The sequence below is a fragment of the Apus apus genome, chromosome 2 (assembly GCF_020740795.1).
Source record: "Apus apus isolate bApuApu2 chromosome 2, bApuApu2.pri.cur, whole genome shotgun sequence".
In the NCBI taxonomy this organism is placed as follows: domain Eukaryota; kingdom Metazoa; phylum Chordata; class Aves; order Apodiformes; family Apodidae; genus Apus; species Apus apus.
In genome coordinates, this window is record NC_067283.1 from 134,385,077 (window position 1) to 134,402,037 (window position 16,961).

The window sequence follows — 16,961 nt, forward strand, 5'->3', positions numbered from 1 at the left end:
CAAGAATTCCCTTCATAAACTTAACTAACTCCATGTTAAAAGTAGTCAGATTTTTGCTCCCCATTCTCCTCTGGAAGAACATTCCACAGCTGCACTGTTCTCCAAGGCTTGCATAACTTTTAGCATACTTTTCTTAATGGCTGCTTTATAAAAGGTTTTGGTTTTTTTCTCACACCACCACTGTTATTTAACTTAAATATTCCATTTTCCTTTTAGTGTTTGCATGCATGGTGTATTTATAGACAGCAACCATATGTCCTCACATGCATATTTTCACAGGATTATACCTGCCAAGCTTCCTTTTATTTTTGCAAGACATGTTCCCCTGACCATCAGAGGGGAGGTAGCCCTTTTTTTTTTTTTCAGCATTACTTCTGCTGAGATTTAATCTGTTTGAGCTGGCATTGCACTGTATTGTATTGCTTTGTACAGCAGTTTTAATATTTTCTTAGGACTAACAGAATTTTTCACTGAGGAGGAAAGCAATAGTTCCAGTTTCAGTAACACTGCTGTCTTAGCTTCTCCAAAATACCTAGATAAGGAAAAATGAGTCACACCCTTCCTGCCATTTTATGAAATAACCTCTGCTCTAGGGCTCAGTCCAATAAGTGCTGAGAACCCTCATCTCTCCTTAAATAAAAGTTACAGAAAATGCTTATACTTTGAAGGAAAAATTCAGTCCCCCCAAAGCCGCCGTGAGAAGAGGCCGTGTACTTCTTGAGCAATCAGGACTTTTGCCAGACTGCTTCAACCAATGTTTTGTAAGAGCAGGGCATCTTCACTTCTCTAAACCAGCAGGGCAGAAATAAAGGGTGAGTAGACTAATCCGGCCACTTTCTCCAGTGCTTGAAACTTGAAAATCAGTGTGTTCAGCAATGTGCTACTCTGGATGTGCAGCTTAATGAAGAACGTTGCACGAGGCATGTGCTCCTCCTGCCTTGTGATGATCATCTTCCCAGCATGGGTGAAAACACTGCTCTTACTCTCTTTGGGCTGAGAGTTTTGAATTGCTTAAATGAGGATTATGGTAATATTTCAAACGAGGCAACTTACTTTATTGCCAGGAATAAACTGTTAGAGAATCTTAATTTCTAGTACAAATCTGGGCTATTATGAGAGTCGGAGATGTCCTTGGGAAGCAATGTTATATTATTTTCCTGAGATGTAAAATCTATATATAGATTGTGATTAAGCTTTCTATGTATGTTGAGATTTTGTATTATTGCCTGGTTTATTATTCACTTACTTTCATCAGTTGCTAATTCTCTCTTTCCCTGCAGACTACTTTATCCATTTTGAAAGCAGACTGTTTTTCCTCAGTTAGATATAGCACAAGCTACTTCATATTGCAAACTTAAAAACAAAGAATTTTGCATTTCATTTTCCAACTTCAATACCTCCAGTATTTGTACCTTTTTGTACAGAACTTTATGACACTGCAGGAAACTGCTGTATCTGGTGCTCTTTGTACTCTGTTTCTTGTCCCAGTAGTGTATAACACATACAAAAACTCAGCTTTGTGCTACAAAATGGAAATTAAATGCATAAAAAGGATATTACACCAGGGATTAAAACATTATTTACATTTCAGGATATTCTGAGTATATATTATAATAAAGAGAAGCCTGGATCTCATTGTGAAGACAGGTTTCTTTTAAACTTATACATCAGACTAGATGACTATTTTTAGAAATGCTCCTACTTGGTGGTTATGGTGGGGAGCCTGCATTTTTCAGTTGAGCAAATAGTGCAAGCTTCTTGTTTTCGTCCTCACAGATTAGGGACTAAGCAACACACCAATAGCACTTGTAAGCACTAAATCAACTTGACATGACCTTTCATCTCTTCCAAAACATCCCCCATCCTTAGAGGACCCAGCTGTGCACATACAAGCAGCAGAAAGCCCCTGGAGTAACTGCTCTTGCCGTGCTAGTTACCCGTTTCCTCTCACAGCACTCCTGACTTTAATCTACCTTTGATGGTACTTGCAAACAACATTCAACCCACAGTCACCACTCCTATCCCTGAGTGAGGTGTTGTGCCAGAACTGTGCTTTTCTCATCAATCTCTTTTGATCCCCTGTAACTTAATTTCAAATTGCCCAATATTTAGGCAGGGCTAGAAAAACTTTCCCATCCAGGTTCTGATTAAACTTTTACTGATTCTGCATTTTCCGATTTTCAATTAAAAAACAAAAACACAACAAGAACAACAAAAGATTATGATTCTCACCTGAGAATAATTTACTGGGTGAACAATGCAACAACAGGTAATACATTATTCAAAGCAGCAGTTCTCTGCTTAGCTGATTCAGAGAAGGGTGTAATGTCTGTGCCTGCAGAGCAATTGTTGGTGTCGTTAAGGAACATCATCCTCATTAATGCTTGCAGATCTCTTCACCTCTCATATATAAAATTATGGGTTGTCAAACGGAGGAGGCAACCTCCAAACAGTCTAGAAGGTGTTTCCCAAGATAGCGTGACACTGCTGGCAAAGGTCTGCTATTTATTTCTCCTGCTAGTACAGAGGATGGAGAATCATCTCACAGGTGCTGAGGCTCAAACTGACCTCCCACTGGACACTGCAGAAATTTGTTTGCCTGACATCACCTCACCCTTTAGACACAACCCTAAATCATGTGAGTCCTCACTCGGATCAATGCATGCATCTGGCTATAGGAAGCAGTGGCACAAATCCAACAATTCAGCTTCACAGAAGTGTAGAAGAAACATCAACAACTCACACTTTTTTTTTTTTTTTCAGGGTACCAATGGGGTTTGACTTCTCACTGAACCCTACTCAGATATAAATAGGGCTACATTTTCCGGGGATTGGACAAAGTCTGCTATAAATCTGCCAATTTCTTGAATATATCTAAAGCACCCTAAGAGAGCTGCCCACTTTCAGATGCACGGTCCAACATCTGCTTGTGGTCACCACACATGCAGGTGCTCTCTGCCTGTGTAAGTTCTCAGCAGACTATTCCACTGATTACACTGTTGACCATCAAAGAACTTTCAATCACTTTTGGAAGATGACTGGTACTCAAACATCAGTTTTTTTTCCAGCAGCCACTGCTCTGCCCATATTGAGCCTTGTACCTCTTGCTTCACCCTCTTTAGCTGTTTTCCATATCCTGAAGTGGCTGTTCCTGCAGCCCCATGACATATGATGAAAGGATGATGTGGTGGGGTCATAAAACAGCAAAATGAGTGGCTGGGGTTCCTGATTTAGGAATGCCAACCGTATCAACTTTCAGTGGAAACCATCCTTTTAAATTACTATGCTATTTTTTAAATTCATGTTCTGTCCCATTCTAGGAAATGTTCTGAGCATCAGCACCCTAGCATAGTCTCTTTAATGACCAGCCATTTAATTACCAAGCAAACAAAGGCACTGCAGATCACAGGGTAGCACCTCTCCAAGCATAGTAAGAAAAATATGGTTCCCTTCCCTCCCCTTCCCAGCAACCACTTCCTACTGTTGCATGGTCCTTTTTCAACAGAGAGGAAGGAAGAAGCCTTGGATGTACTTTTCTCCCACAAAGTGTCTCTTGGTATTCCCTGTGGGAGCCTTCTTTAAAGAAGACAGCTGAAACCTGGAGAGAAGCTGGTGCTGCTTGCAAGCACCTGCAGGAGGAGTGGGTCATCCCCATCCAGTTCCCCCTTACGTGTCTCCCGGCCTCTTGCACAGTCAGCAGAGGCAAGGCAGAACCACCCCGACAGAAGTATCTTGAAGAGCCCAAGCCAGGCTGCAGCTCCTTCACTGATCCTTTCATATTCAGCCTAGATGGTGAGCTATCAGTTTTGACAGTTGGTTTTTGCATGGGACTTCTCAGTTGCAGTACTGGGAATGCTTTAGAAATATAGGGCAATATTTTTTTATGCTTTTGGTGGCAAGAATGCATGGAGCCTTCCTTACACTTCTGCTAGTGAGGGCAGCCCCACTCCTGGCTCTTGTGTTCCCCAAGCACAATGAACTGGAACGGTACTGGAGGTCTCACCAGTGCTACTAAGGCCCTTGTGCACAAAGGACAACTCTCCATGTGAGTAGTTAGACAGCACTGGCCCATCCACCAGCACACAACAATACAAATGTGCTTCCTTGTGCTTGGCAGGAGCCTCAAAGCACTGAAACCATTTAACCTGTCAGGAGATGGGAGTCATGCTGGGAACAGGAGGTGGCAGGTGTTTCAAGGTGCCTTTGATTTTCTTATGAATCCCATTATATTCAGAGAGAGGTCAGTCTAAGCACACCAAGAATACAGAATAAAAGGGGTACATGCTTTGACAGACAGTTAATGTTTCCTGAAACAAGGTATCTGGGATACCTGACAGTTTTCCTTCCTGAGAAAGCACAATTACAAAAGCAAAAGGCACATCTCCATCTTGCTAGAGAAGGTAAGAAAAAAGCCATGGTGAATAAAAGATTAGTCTGCTTGGGTTCTGGGCTTTTAAAATAAAACGCTAATTCTATACAGTCCAGAAAAGAAGAATAAACCTGAATGGAAAGCAAAGCTGCAGCAGGAGGAGTGTTCAGGTTCTTTGCTTACAAAGTGCACAGGACAGCTACGTCTTGCATGGCTTCACAAAGGGGTCTGGATCCAGCAACTGAAGCCAGCTTCCCAGAGTTCAGATGCCTAAGTTTTTAAGCACAGCCCAGGATGTTAGATGCACCCTCGCCTCACCCGAGTCAGCAATAGGGAGCTCTAAACATGGAGCTGGCAGCCTCATGGTATTTTGGGAGGAGTTGAGCAAGCAAGTCTTGGGAAGGTAAGGCCATGTAGCTTCTGTCACTTGCTGTGATGGGGGGACACGGCTGCTGGGGTGCGCAGGACAGTGCACATTCAGCCCCGAGCTGCCTCATTTCCATTGACTGGGACAGAAGCTGGAAGGTGGCTCAGAAACACAGCAGCAACCTCTCTTCTGAAGCATGACTGAACCAGTCCTCGTTCTGGAAGGAAGAGCTGAACTAAACGCTTTAGTTCAGCACCTGTCTACAGAATAAAACATTAGTCAGACACTTTGCCAGTAAGACCTCCTCCTACTTCTGCTGCAAGATAGGACCTCACTGTGTGCTTTTTGTGGAGGCAGAAGCTGCAGATAAGTGCTATGAGATGTATAAAAATTGTGTCAGTTTATGGGTTGAATAAATCAATGTTAACTACATTTAAGAGGCTTCAAACTTATACCCACTCTTGGAATAAATCTGCATTAATTATTGGGATGTGCAGCTACTATGCTAGAAATCCTCAATTCCTTTTTTATCCCAATAATTACAGATTTGGGGGCTGTTTAAACATCTGGGTGTCAACAAGAGAATTGCAATTACAATATCTAGGAGAAAGAGGTTTATTGAGTCTAACACAATGCTACTGCCACTGATTTCAGCCACATTATACTGTGGAATATAAACAGCACAAGAAGCTAATGTATTTTTATAAAAGCTGAGCAATCAGTAGTGAATGTGCTTCCTTAGCAGGACAGGTTGCTGGAAGAATACAAAAAGTATATGGTTCATCAACATTTTCTAGCACATACCCATAGTGGTATCAACCGCACAAAATAACCACAAAAATAACCTAATTATTTTTGGTTGTGCTGGTTTCTAACAAGATGAGACTCTTGGAATGAGTCAGAGCAATATTTCAGCTATATTTATTGAAATACTGAACCAGTACTTAACTGCATGAGAGGCTTCTTTTCACTTTTCAGAGGTAAATAGGGTTTGAATTAAGCAATTATATGTGTATATAAATCAGTGCAGTGTTGAAGATTAATACAGTCACACCATTATATTCTGAATAGTCTCAAGAACTTTATCCTATAAAGATCAACTAACAAGAAAAAAACCCAATACATTTTCTGGATTTTAGGGTGACCCAGAGGAAGTTATTTTATTAATTGTATTTATAAATACAGAGTTTGATTTGTTTCTGCATTTTTTTATTACAAAAAGCTTTGAAAAATTCTAGTCTTCTTCCATAGTTTCAGCATGGAAAATTGGAGTATGACAAATACATATTACTTATCTACAGACTAAAATAAGGCTTGCATTTTTTAAAAAGAATCTCAAGCTTTTGGATATGGTTGCTAAGAAAAATGATAACTCTACTTAATCCTTTTTCAAATAATCTCTGACCTCCATAATCTCTGGACTATGACACCTGTTTTCATGTGCGATGAGAGATCAAAAGGACACCTCTTGCTGTTAAGTCTGTATATCCCATTGTACTGTAATAAAAATGAAATATCAATTGATGCATCACACTAAAGGCTTAGTGTCAGATAAATCAAATCAAAAGCTTTTGGTCTCCCTCTTTGATGTACTGGCTGTGAGTTTTTCCTTAACAGTAACCATGCAGGCTTTGGGAGCCCAGAAGGAGCACAAAGCACCAGAAAGATCTTAAGAGGGGAAAAAGCGGTGTTATAAACATCTGAGGGCCATGGCCATCTTCACACGAATCAGTCCTTTCAGTGACACCAAGGGAATCAAAGGACAAATAAGAAGCAGAGGGGGGTGTTTCTGTGTGTGCATCTGCACACACCTGTGTAAAAAGAAAGCAATATTATGTCAGCTACAAATACTGTCTTTGAGGGGAGAAACAGTATGAGGAGGGCTGTGTTTCTCTCCAGGAGTTGGCTAGGGATACTGTAATATAAAATATTTGTCCTCAGAAGAAATATTGGTAGGGAGTAGAGTCCAGGTCTCAGGTAAAGAACATACGGTTTAATCGATTTGACAGAGAAAAATATATCCAGATACATTAGCATGTGGTTATGTACATTTGCAAATTTGATTTCTGAAGTTGTGACACCTGAACAAAAAAGCTTTGATGTGCAGTGCACAAGTAAAGACCATTAATGTTTTTGCCCCATTCTGACAGACAGAAATACAGCATTTGAGCCCAGAATCAGATTAATTTAACTCCTTCCAATGCTTTCCTGCTTAGTGTCCAGTGAATTTTCTGAATTCCCTCTGTGGCCTTTAAAAGCCTGTTGGTACCAAACAAGCACCAGCACCAGGCAGGAACTCTGCCTGTTTGCCTATAGCACGTTCAAACTCCCTGCTCCCATCACCACTTCCACCAAAGCTAAACCCAGTGACTACAGAAACAATTTGGAAGGCCAAGGGATAGTGCTACTGGCCTAAGAAACGTCCTGGTGTAAGTCATGGAGTGATCATTAGCTAATGTGATTACAAAGACTCTTCCACTGCATTGAGATAATTTCCTAACAGCCACTAAACATTTTTTGTATATAAATACAAAAATGGACACAAGGAGCTTTTTCCTTTCCAAGGGTTAAATGTGATTTTCAAATACATTTCTGTGGACATGCCTACATCTGCATGGGGGGCTATGGCCATGCTGCAGTCCTGCCAACAAAGCAAAGTTGTGTTAAAAGCCATTTGCCACTGTGGTGTGGCCTTGCTCCTGAGATAAGGAGCTGGCTCCTGCAAAGCTTCCTAGACCACAGGCATTGGTGCTACCCAGATTCACACTAAGTCTCTTGGTGGCAAAGTGGTCCCCACTGTTTCATATTGCTTCCTCATGCTTCACAGGAGACTCAGTGCCTCCACCATGGGAGGGCAGAAAAGGGACAATGGTTCCCAGCAGGGGAACATCCTGAGTAGCTGTAGAGCTCATTCAGTCCTCTTGATAAAACCATCTTTATCTACATCTGCCCAGGGTTAGAGCGTGTAAAGTCTCTCCATGCAGAGACAAACACCATCTGTGGCCATAACCCCCAATGACCCCAGAAAGGACTGGGGGAGGAAAGGAGAAGAAAACACCACCCAGCCAGCCAGCATTTTTTTTCTTCACATCCATAGTTAGCCTCGTAAACAACCTGGTCAGGTGCAAATGCCACATGCTTTTTTCTTTTCTCCTCAAAGATTTTTCTTTAAATTGTTTCTTTATTCCTCTTTCTGAGACAAATATATTTTTAAGGCCTAAGAATTAATCTATCCTGAGGAATTTGTGAAGCAAACAATAGAAAAAAGTACCTAGTATCTAGTCTGTCTGAGACTAACAAATGTTCTGAAAGACAGAATTAGAATAGTTAGAATCAGAACTTCCCATATTTTCAAATGGAGGGAAAATAAGACAGCTGAGACTTCAGTGATCTCTGAACAGGAGAAGGGAATAAAAGCTGTTGCTGACATTTGCATTTGTGTACAATGTCCCAAGAACACTTGGCTCAGGGGATGCTCTTAAAAGATGCTTACATTCATCTTCCTGAGCAGGGGGAAGCAAAAAGCCAAATATGGGGAATTTTAAAGTATTCATAAAAAATTCTAACAAATTAAAATGAAAATGAAAACCCCACAAAACAAATTTAAACAAACAAATAAACAAACAAAAAAACCCAACACAAAAAAAGATGAGAGAACAATCTGTAAATGGTAGTTCCTTTCCGTAATGAATACACTAAACAGAGAGAAGAAATTAATTTTGTGAAAAAGCATTTTAAAACAAACTTATCAGGGCCAGTCCCCAAGTGCAGCTTAGTGATGTCACACTAAACCATCAGTGTAATTTTGCCTTTCCCCAAAATGATTAAGCCATTACTTCACCTGGCACAGCATAATGGCGAGAAACACCACATCCTGCCCAGGACTTGTCTTCTCCCAGGCTTTGAATAACAAGCATGGGCATAACACTGCTACACCACAGCCCGGTACAGAAATATCAATTTCCCAGGCAGCTTTATACCACAGAACGTCCATCACTGCCTTTGGAAGCACAGAAAGAAACACCACAGTAAGCTGGAGCCCTTAATATTTGTGAAGGCAAAGAAATAAAGACTTACATCATAAGGTCTCTTGCATTAGTTTTATAACCACATAAACACTTAATGTAACCCTTATCATAACACACTGATAAAACAGTGTGCACACAAAGTGCTTTACAGAAGCTGTACAGTCTACATTCTGCTTGGAAGCACTAGTGCCTATCAATGGTGACTAAGGCTACTGCAGGTACCTGTGCACAGGATCACTCATCATGAGCTCTATTTATACTTGGACGTTCAACATACTGAACAGAGAAGTAGCCTGAGCTGTTCTGCACTCTCACATGAATATACCTGGGAAAATACAGGCAAGCTATTATTTACTGTAAAGAAAAAGTAATTATAATATCCAGTAACTGTCAGATGAAATCAGATCAGCAGTAGAATTTTGTCACTTTGAACACACTGTGGTTCACTAAGGAGTTTTGTTAATGAGTCTCTTTTACTCATAAAAATGTCTTTGAGGGAAAATTCTTGAGTTTTTTTAAAAATCAGAAAAGAAAGGGGCTATGGCATCAAATACGAGACACTAAGTTTATTAACTTTTCCTGGTTAAGCCTGTCCATTACCTATTGTTTTGATTACACTAGGAAATCACAGGAGCACCTAAAGCTGCTAATGGCAGCAAGTACCTCCAACTAGAGCACGTCTATGAAGACTTGCAGCGTAATGGGGTGGTGCTCAGCTCTCAGGATTAGACCTTTCACTACCTTCATTTGCCGAGAGAGGGACTTCCACAGAGCATGGAGGATACCTGTCCTCAGACTGGCCAGATACTCACTGCTAGAGCTGTCAGCAACATCTTGAGCTGGAAAAATCCCTTTCCAAAGCTGACTTTGAGAGATGTGGTTTTCTGCACTCACAGCTGGGCTCGCAGAAAGGAAATAAAAGCATGAGAGGTAACTATGGAAATGAACATTAATGGCTACTATTAACATAATTTAGCTTCAGTTAGAATGAACAACAAGACGACAATTACACATGAAAAATTAGCTTTTATTACAAACGTTCAGTAATAAGTAATGATTTTTCAATTTTTCTTTTTTTTTTTCCTTTTCTTTTTTTTCCCCCCACTTACTAAATCTAAGCTTACAAAGCCAGAAGCAAACAATAAATTGCTTGGTTAAAATCATACTGAAGGTTTAATTTGTCAGTAGTTCTATCAGATTTCCTGCAAGGCTTGCTTTTAAAATGTCTTAGTTATTGTGCTATCAGCTTTCCTGTACAGAGATGCTCATCCTCCAGCAGAGATGTGTAGTCATCAACATGGATGATTTGATTCATTTATATAAACAGAAGAAAGAAAAAAACAACTTGTATCCAGCTCCTACTATAAAACCTTTTTCTATATGTTACACTTGTGCACAGTTTAGAGCCTGACACTCTGGCTTCTGAAGCCAAAGGCAGCCCTTACAATGACTGCACCACACACCACATCAGAAGGGCAACACTACTAATTCCGTATTAATTAGTGGAAGTATTCTTTGGTCACAACCATCCCAGTTTAAACTATAGCCAGTTTACTGTATCTCAGAAGCTATTTTTCATTCATTTTAAGTAGGTTGTTTCCATTTTCATTTTATCCCATAGCTTTCAGAATTTTCTCCTGCACATACAATCCATGCCTGTGTGCACCCATGTGCACAAAATCTGAGTTGTTTCTGTGCAGGCAGGATCAGGAGTGTAGAAAAGATGTCCTTTATCTTCCGACACCTTTCAGATGTCAGACTGCAACAGCTGTAGTCTAAGACTGCTTTTTACTGGAGTCCCTCTGGATAGGCAATTCATATTTAATGCACTGCATTACTCAAGTTTTTAGAATACATAGAATATGAAAACTGTAATAATTTTATTACATCGTCTATTACAACATAAAGCCACATTATTCTACATCAAAGTCTCATTTTTGGTGGGAAACGTTTAAGAGAGAAAGGGAAAAGGAAGCTGCTAATGATGCAAGCAAGAGTGTCTGGACAACGACACTGCTTAAAAGGCACATCAAGAAAAGGCAAGCTAGGTTCCTCTCCTGATGGTTTAAATCTGTTCTATATTTTTTCTTATTTAAAGATATACATATATGTGCATATACCTTCACAAATACATATATGCACACAAACCTTTGAGGTTTTGAGATTATAAAAGTTTAATAATTAGAAATTAATTTTAAAGAAATAAGAATCATACTAATGGGGGTGTCGGTGCTGTTATTTTTTTTTTGCCACATTATGATTATAATCTAATGATACGGTGATGTGATGATACCATTTCTTAGTTTACATCATTTTGTTGTATAAATGTGAGGAAGAAGACTTCCAGGTGTATTTTATCTTGCCTAAAGTAATTTTTATGGATCTTCTGTGTTCTTGCTATTTCATAAAGACTGGTCATTATTTTAAGAAATATGAAGAGAGCTGAGGGTAAGGATGTTCTAACAACCACAATTAAAATGTATTTGACTCTAGGGTTTACATGTCAGAGCATGGCGTGCACGCAGACACACATACAGAATGACAATGACAACAATGGCTGTGCACAGCTCAAACCCAAGGCCTGGTCCTAGCACAGCTGCAGCATGCTGAGCTTATAAAAGCCTTTGTTCTGCTTTTGCATAAGCTTTACAATGCAATGCACTGCTACCAAAATCCACACTGCTCCATCTAAATCGTCCACATATGATGACAGGAAATGTTAAGAGGTATGAGATGATTACTAACTTCCAGAAAACATTTAACAGAAGATGCCCGCACAGTAGTCACCATTAAAAGTTTAACAGCTGAAGGTTGAATGTAAAGATCTTTTCAGCTGTATTGCTTATAGAAGGATGACTATCACAGTAAAGTTATTTACAGAAAAGGCAACAATAGTAAAGGTATCAATAGAGAAGACAGCAGATTGTTCAGAAAGTGGATCACATTTTCAGCTAAGTCTGAAATATTTCTTGCAATGTTGTAAATTCTACCAACTAATTATCCCACAATAGAAACCAGAGAGAACTTCTAAAAAGATGTTGAGAGCTTGGTCCTGAAATCCTGATTCCCCAAAATCTACCACAGAAGACTACAGGAATTTTGAATGTTTACTGACTGCAGGACAAAACCCTCAGAGAACTACAAGACTTTGTTCTTTGGCTTTTAAATTACCATCCCTTTGTATATATAATGTGAAACCAAACCAATCCCAAAACACTAATAACTCCCCTCTCCCCTCTAACAGTGACAAACAATTAAACAAACCAAAAAACATATTCATAAAGTGTAGCTGTTACTTCATTATAAAACTACGGTGCAAAATAGAGGTTATACTGGTCAGAATTGCAATAGCAATTGGAAATTTGCACTGAAGAAGTGACTGCAAGTATTGCTCCTCCTGAATAAAGAAAAATCAAAACTGATTAGGCACTTGTTTTCTTGTTTAATGAGGGATCATTCAGTGTGCATAAAAATGGCAAAAATACTCTCTGAAAGAATGCTCTGTGGCGTAACAACTGCATTGCTCAACTACAGCACAGTTCCTGGTTCAGGAGAGCAGAAGAATGTGTGGCTACTTATTACTTTTTTTATGCTTAAAACCTACTGATATGAATGGGCTTGATGAATATGTTCAAGTGCTGTCCTGAACTAGGATGCTTGCTGAAACTGAAGTTTTAAAAGATAATACAGTGGTGAGCCTCTTTTCATTATACTACAACACCAATTTTATATAATCTGGCTCTGCTCTCCACAATATTATCCTAATACTTCCTAATAAAAAAGAAAACAGGCAAAAATAAATAGGATAACCAAAGATTACATAATAAATATGCTACTAAGTGGGCGGAAAATATATTGCAACAGAAGGCTCTGTAGTGTTGCACAATTAAAAAATCGTTCCAGGTGCTCCAAAACACAACTCCTACTGTACAACACCAGGTTACCACTATACACCTGAAAAGACTAGAAAGTAACAGATTAACTTCTATTACATTAAACATTTGAAAATATAAACAGGTTTTGCTGCCTTTGCAGAACACCACATGTATGGTCTTTCTCCAATTGTCATTGCTTGTGAAGGAAAATTCAGAAGACTGGCTTTTTGAAAACTCTCATAATCAAATTCCTTCAAACTTACAAAGTTACCAGTGTCCATGCTGACTTGTAGTATTATTTCTGAAAGTAAAACAAACTCAGAAATTCTGTTGCCTCCGTTTCTTTGCATCCATTGCATCTAGGATAGGTTGCCTCTTTGCAGTGTACCTCTGACGAAGCTCCTCAATTTCTCGCTCCATCATAGGGTCCAAAGCCTTTAATCGCATCTGTAATTCTTCTAAACTCAGATTCTTTAACTGTGAAAACAAGAAAAAAACAAGGAAAAAATAAACAAACAAAAAAACAATTATTTACAACAAAAATTAAAACCATCACCTTTCATAACCCTTTAATCTACAGTTGCTGTGCTTTTACACACTCAGATTGTATGTATATACATATACAACTGTTTATATAAGCAAAAGCCTAACATAATTTAACAGCCTACGAAAACACAAACACACAGTATATTTAATTAAAAAACAACACCCCATACCTTGCAAATAGATTGCAAATAAATATAGGGCTGGAGTTTAACTCATTAAGCTGAAAAACGCACACCAACCGATACACAATTATATTCATGTATATAAATTATGTTGCTTAGTCAAATACTTCTTACTGAACTTCAGTTTCTTGTAGAAGACTGAAAAACAGACAGCAGCTGTAAGTAATAGTATGACAGATATTTAGAGGTACTTTCTGATAAGAATGACAGAGAATCTGTCTCCCTCAACAGATGGCTGCCAGAACAAGTCAAAGCAAATTGCCAACAGGGTGTTTAAATAATACATGAAATAATTTCCTGAATTCATGGGAGAGAGTTACCTTTGACCAAGCTCTTATCTTTCTAAAAATATTTTCTCGCAAATGTTAAACAGTTCATTACATTGTATTCATTAAAAGCAATGGGTCATATAACAAGTAAATAGTTTCACTGGCTTGATGGCTGCCACAAGTAAAGGCTGGAGTCTTGTCAGGTTCCGGGGCACGTCAGGCAGTACTGCCCCACCTGCTCCTGGAGGGAAGGATCTACACTGGACATGCGTTTCTTTGGCTGGCCTATGTTTGGGTTGTTTTCGGATTGTGGGGGTTTTTATTTGCCTTGATGAAGTCTAGTGCCTTTCTGCATTTTCTCTCTTGACAAAATTGCCTATATGCCAGTAACTCTTCACCGAGTGTGAAAAATATCAACCCATTTCAAATAGTGGAAATAATTTCATCCTAGGAAACCCATAATCTGTATTTAGTTTGCAAATATTCTGACATTGTAAACAAGCACACCACCTAACTCAGGGGGGAAAAAAAAGAAAACATTTTCTGAATCAACCTACTAATGAGTCAACACTTTGTTCATGAATCTAGGGCAGTCTTCCATCAACACAGCCTCATTTATTTTCCCTGGGGAATGAAGTACTACTTTTGATCTTTATTTTTACCAGCATCTGAGACAAATAAATTAGCAACACATATTGCTACACACAGTCCAAACCCCAACATTATGACTTATACTAATAGACTACATTGTACATAGTAAACGAATAACTTAGTGTCATAGTAACGAGGGAGTGCAGATCAGAAATTCATAGAAGACCATATGGAAAAATATGCAGATTGTCATTTTAACAATAAGATTCCTTAAGAGAATGATAATTAAAACATAGATGTCAACATATCTTCCAGGACCAAAGATCCTTAGACCTGTATGAGCTTCAGAGACTTCAGATGTTCTCAGTAGCTCATCACTAAAATCTGTCTCTCCCAAGGATAAACTACACCTTTTGTTTCTTAGGAGGGAAAGAGTTGCCTCCCAAGGAATTAAATATTATCTAATTTAATGTATTTCTCCTATTTGATATATGCAAGAAAGGATGGAGGAAAGGAATAATTCCTCAGTCACCAAGACTTGTGCTGAAAAACACCTTTCCATTTTCAGAGAAAGAAAGTATGTTATAAAAACCGCAACACATTCTTGTTCATTTTTAGCCCATTGGTAAATGTAACTGACACATGACAGACGCTTTTCAGTGAAGATGCTCTTTTAGTGGACAGAAGTGTCACAGAGATTTGCAGTATAATGAGAAGAGACAACAGTGACAGTTCCCCTGTTTACTGATACCAATGCTGCAGAGATGAAAGAAGCAGTAAAACCATGTTTTTTAGCAGAAGTGAGATGAGAAACATATTTGAGGCTCTACTGACCTACTGGACTAAGGAAGGCATCATTAATAATTTCCTGCACTGGTGTTTTGTGAGAAACATTCATTGCAACTAATGAAGTATCATACCAGCTCTGGGCCAGCCTGGCCAGCGATTTATTCCCTCTCAGTCCCTCTAGACATCAGGCTCACACTGCATATATCAGACTCCAAATCCTATAATCATATAATTATTCCATACTGAAAAACATTTTCTTATAAATTGTTGGAAAATAATGTGATGGGTGAGTTTTTCTTTAAATGTCAAACAAGAAACAGAGCCAGCAAACAGAATTCAATATTCTTTAAAGATCATAGCCAGCTGGGCTGGAAGTTAAAATATATAAAAAATAATTTTTAAGTCTAGAGAATGAGAGTAATTTACAATTACTTCAGCCCCATCACCCAGGGGCCACAGAACTCATTTGTATGAATGGCTGATGCTGAAGACATTCAAAGGAAGTAAATAACAATAACAGAAAACAAAGACAATCAGAAACTGAAAACAGAGTAAAGAAAGACTCATCTATCTGACATCAGATGCTGGATCAGACAGGAATACTCAGAGAGCTCTATATACCATAGAAAACTACTTAAGCACATCCAGAAGCCACAGCTGACTCTTGGATGTGTGTGTGTGTCTGTGTCACAGAATCACAGAATGTCTTAGGTTGGAAGGGGCCTCTAAAGGTCATCTAGTCCAACCCTCCTACAATAAGCAGGGACCTCTCACACTAGAACAGATTGCTCAGACCCTCATCAAGCCTGACCCTGAATGTCTTCAGGGACGAGGTGTCCAGCACTTCTCCAGGCAACCTGTTCCAGTGATGCACCACCCTCCTATTACAGAACTTCTTCCTAACGTCCAACCTAAATTTTCCCTTCTCTAGCTTAAAACCATTACCCCTTGTCCTATTGTTACACGCCCTAGTGAACAGGTCTTCCCCAGCCTTCTTACAGACTCCTTTCAGGTATTGGAAGGTCGCTATAAGGTCCCCCCAGAGTCTTTTCTTCTTCAGGCTGAACAACCCCAAGTCTCTCAGCCTGTCTTCATAAGAAAGGTGCTCCAGCCTTCTGATAATTTTTGTTGCCCTCCTCTGGACACGTTCCAACAGGTCCACATCCTTCTTGTGTTGGGAGCTCCAGAGCTGGACACAGTACTCCAGGTGAGGTCTCACCATGGCAGAGCAGAGGGGCAGAATCATCTCTCTCGATCTGCTGACTAGATTACCTTTGATGCAGCCCGGGATGCAGCTGGCCCTCTGGGCTGCAACTGCACATCGGTGGCTCATGTCCAGTTTTTGATGCACTAGTACCCCCAGATGTTTTTCCACAGGTCTGCTCTCTAGTATGTCTTCCCCAGCCTGTGTTCATATCTCTGGTTGCCATGGCCCAGACACAGGATCCTGCACTTGGACTTGTTGAACCTCATGAGGTCCCCCTGGGCCCACTTCTCCAGCTTGTCCAGGTCCCTCCAGATGGCATCCCGTCCCCCTGGCTTATCAACTGCACCACCCAGCTTGGTGTCCATGGACATGTATGTATATTTGGTAATTTTAAAAACACTTTTTCTTGACTTCTGTCTGAAGCCTGAAGTGCAAAAGCCTGAATGCTGAACGCAACAGTGAATATATCAAATGAGATGCCTTGAAATAACTCAAACAAGCTATTTAATTCTTCCTATGTAATTTATTCCCCCATACAATAAATATTTTTATTCAGATTCTTAAAGTGACAGAGCTCAGCACTCATTTTCTTTTTCCTTGCAACCAGCGTGCAATTTAAACTGCCGTCTACTGGCATTAATAGCAAGGGAGAGGAAAGCATTCAGCTGTGCAAGCTTGAGGAATTTAAAAAGGCTTCAAATTATATTTTGATAGCTTTTTAAAAGCTGTAAAGCATAG

The 16,961-nt window shown here is 39.5% G+C and overlaps 2 protein-coding genes across 2 annotated transcripts in view; both read right to left on the minus strand.

Annotated features, from left to right (window-relative positions):
- The window catches only part of RIDA (reactive intermediate imine deaminase A homolog), a 959,578-nt gene that overhangs the window by 171,902 nt on the left and 770,715 nt on the right, over nucleotides 1-16,961 (minus strand). The gene's annotated exons all lie outside the window — the stretch shown is intronic.
- Nucleotides 9,771-16,961, minus strand: part of STK3 (serine/threonine kinase 3) — a 137,532-nt gene continuing 130,341 nt past the window's right edge. The window contains exon 11 of the mRNA XM_051610163.1: nucleotides 9,771-13,116. Within this exon, the coding sequence (XP_051466123.1) occupies nucleotides 12,958-13,116 (159 nt within the window). The 3' untranslated portion in view covers nucleotides 9,771-12,957. The remainder of the gene's footprint in view (nucleotides 13,117-16,961) is intronic.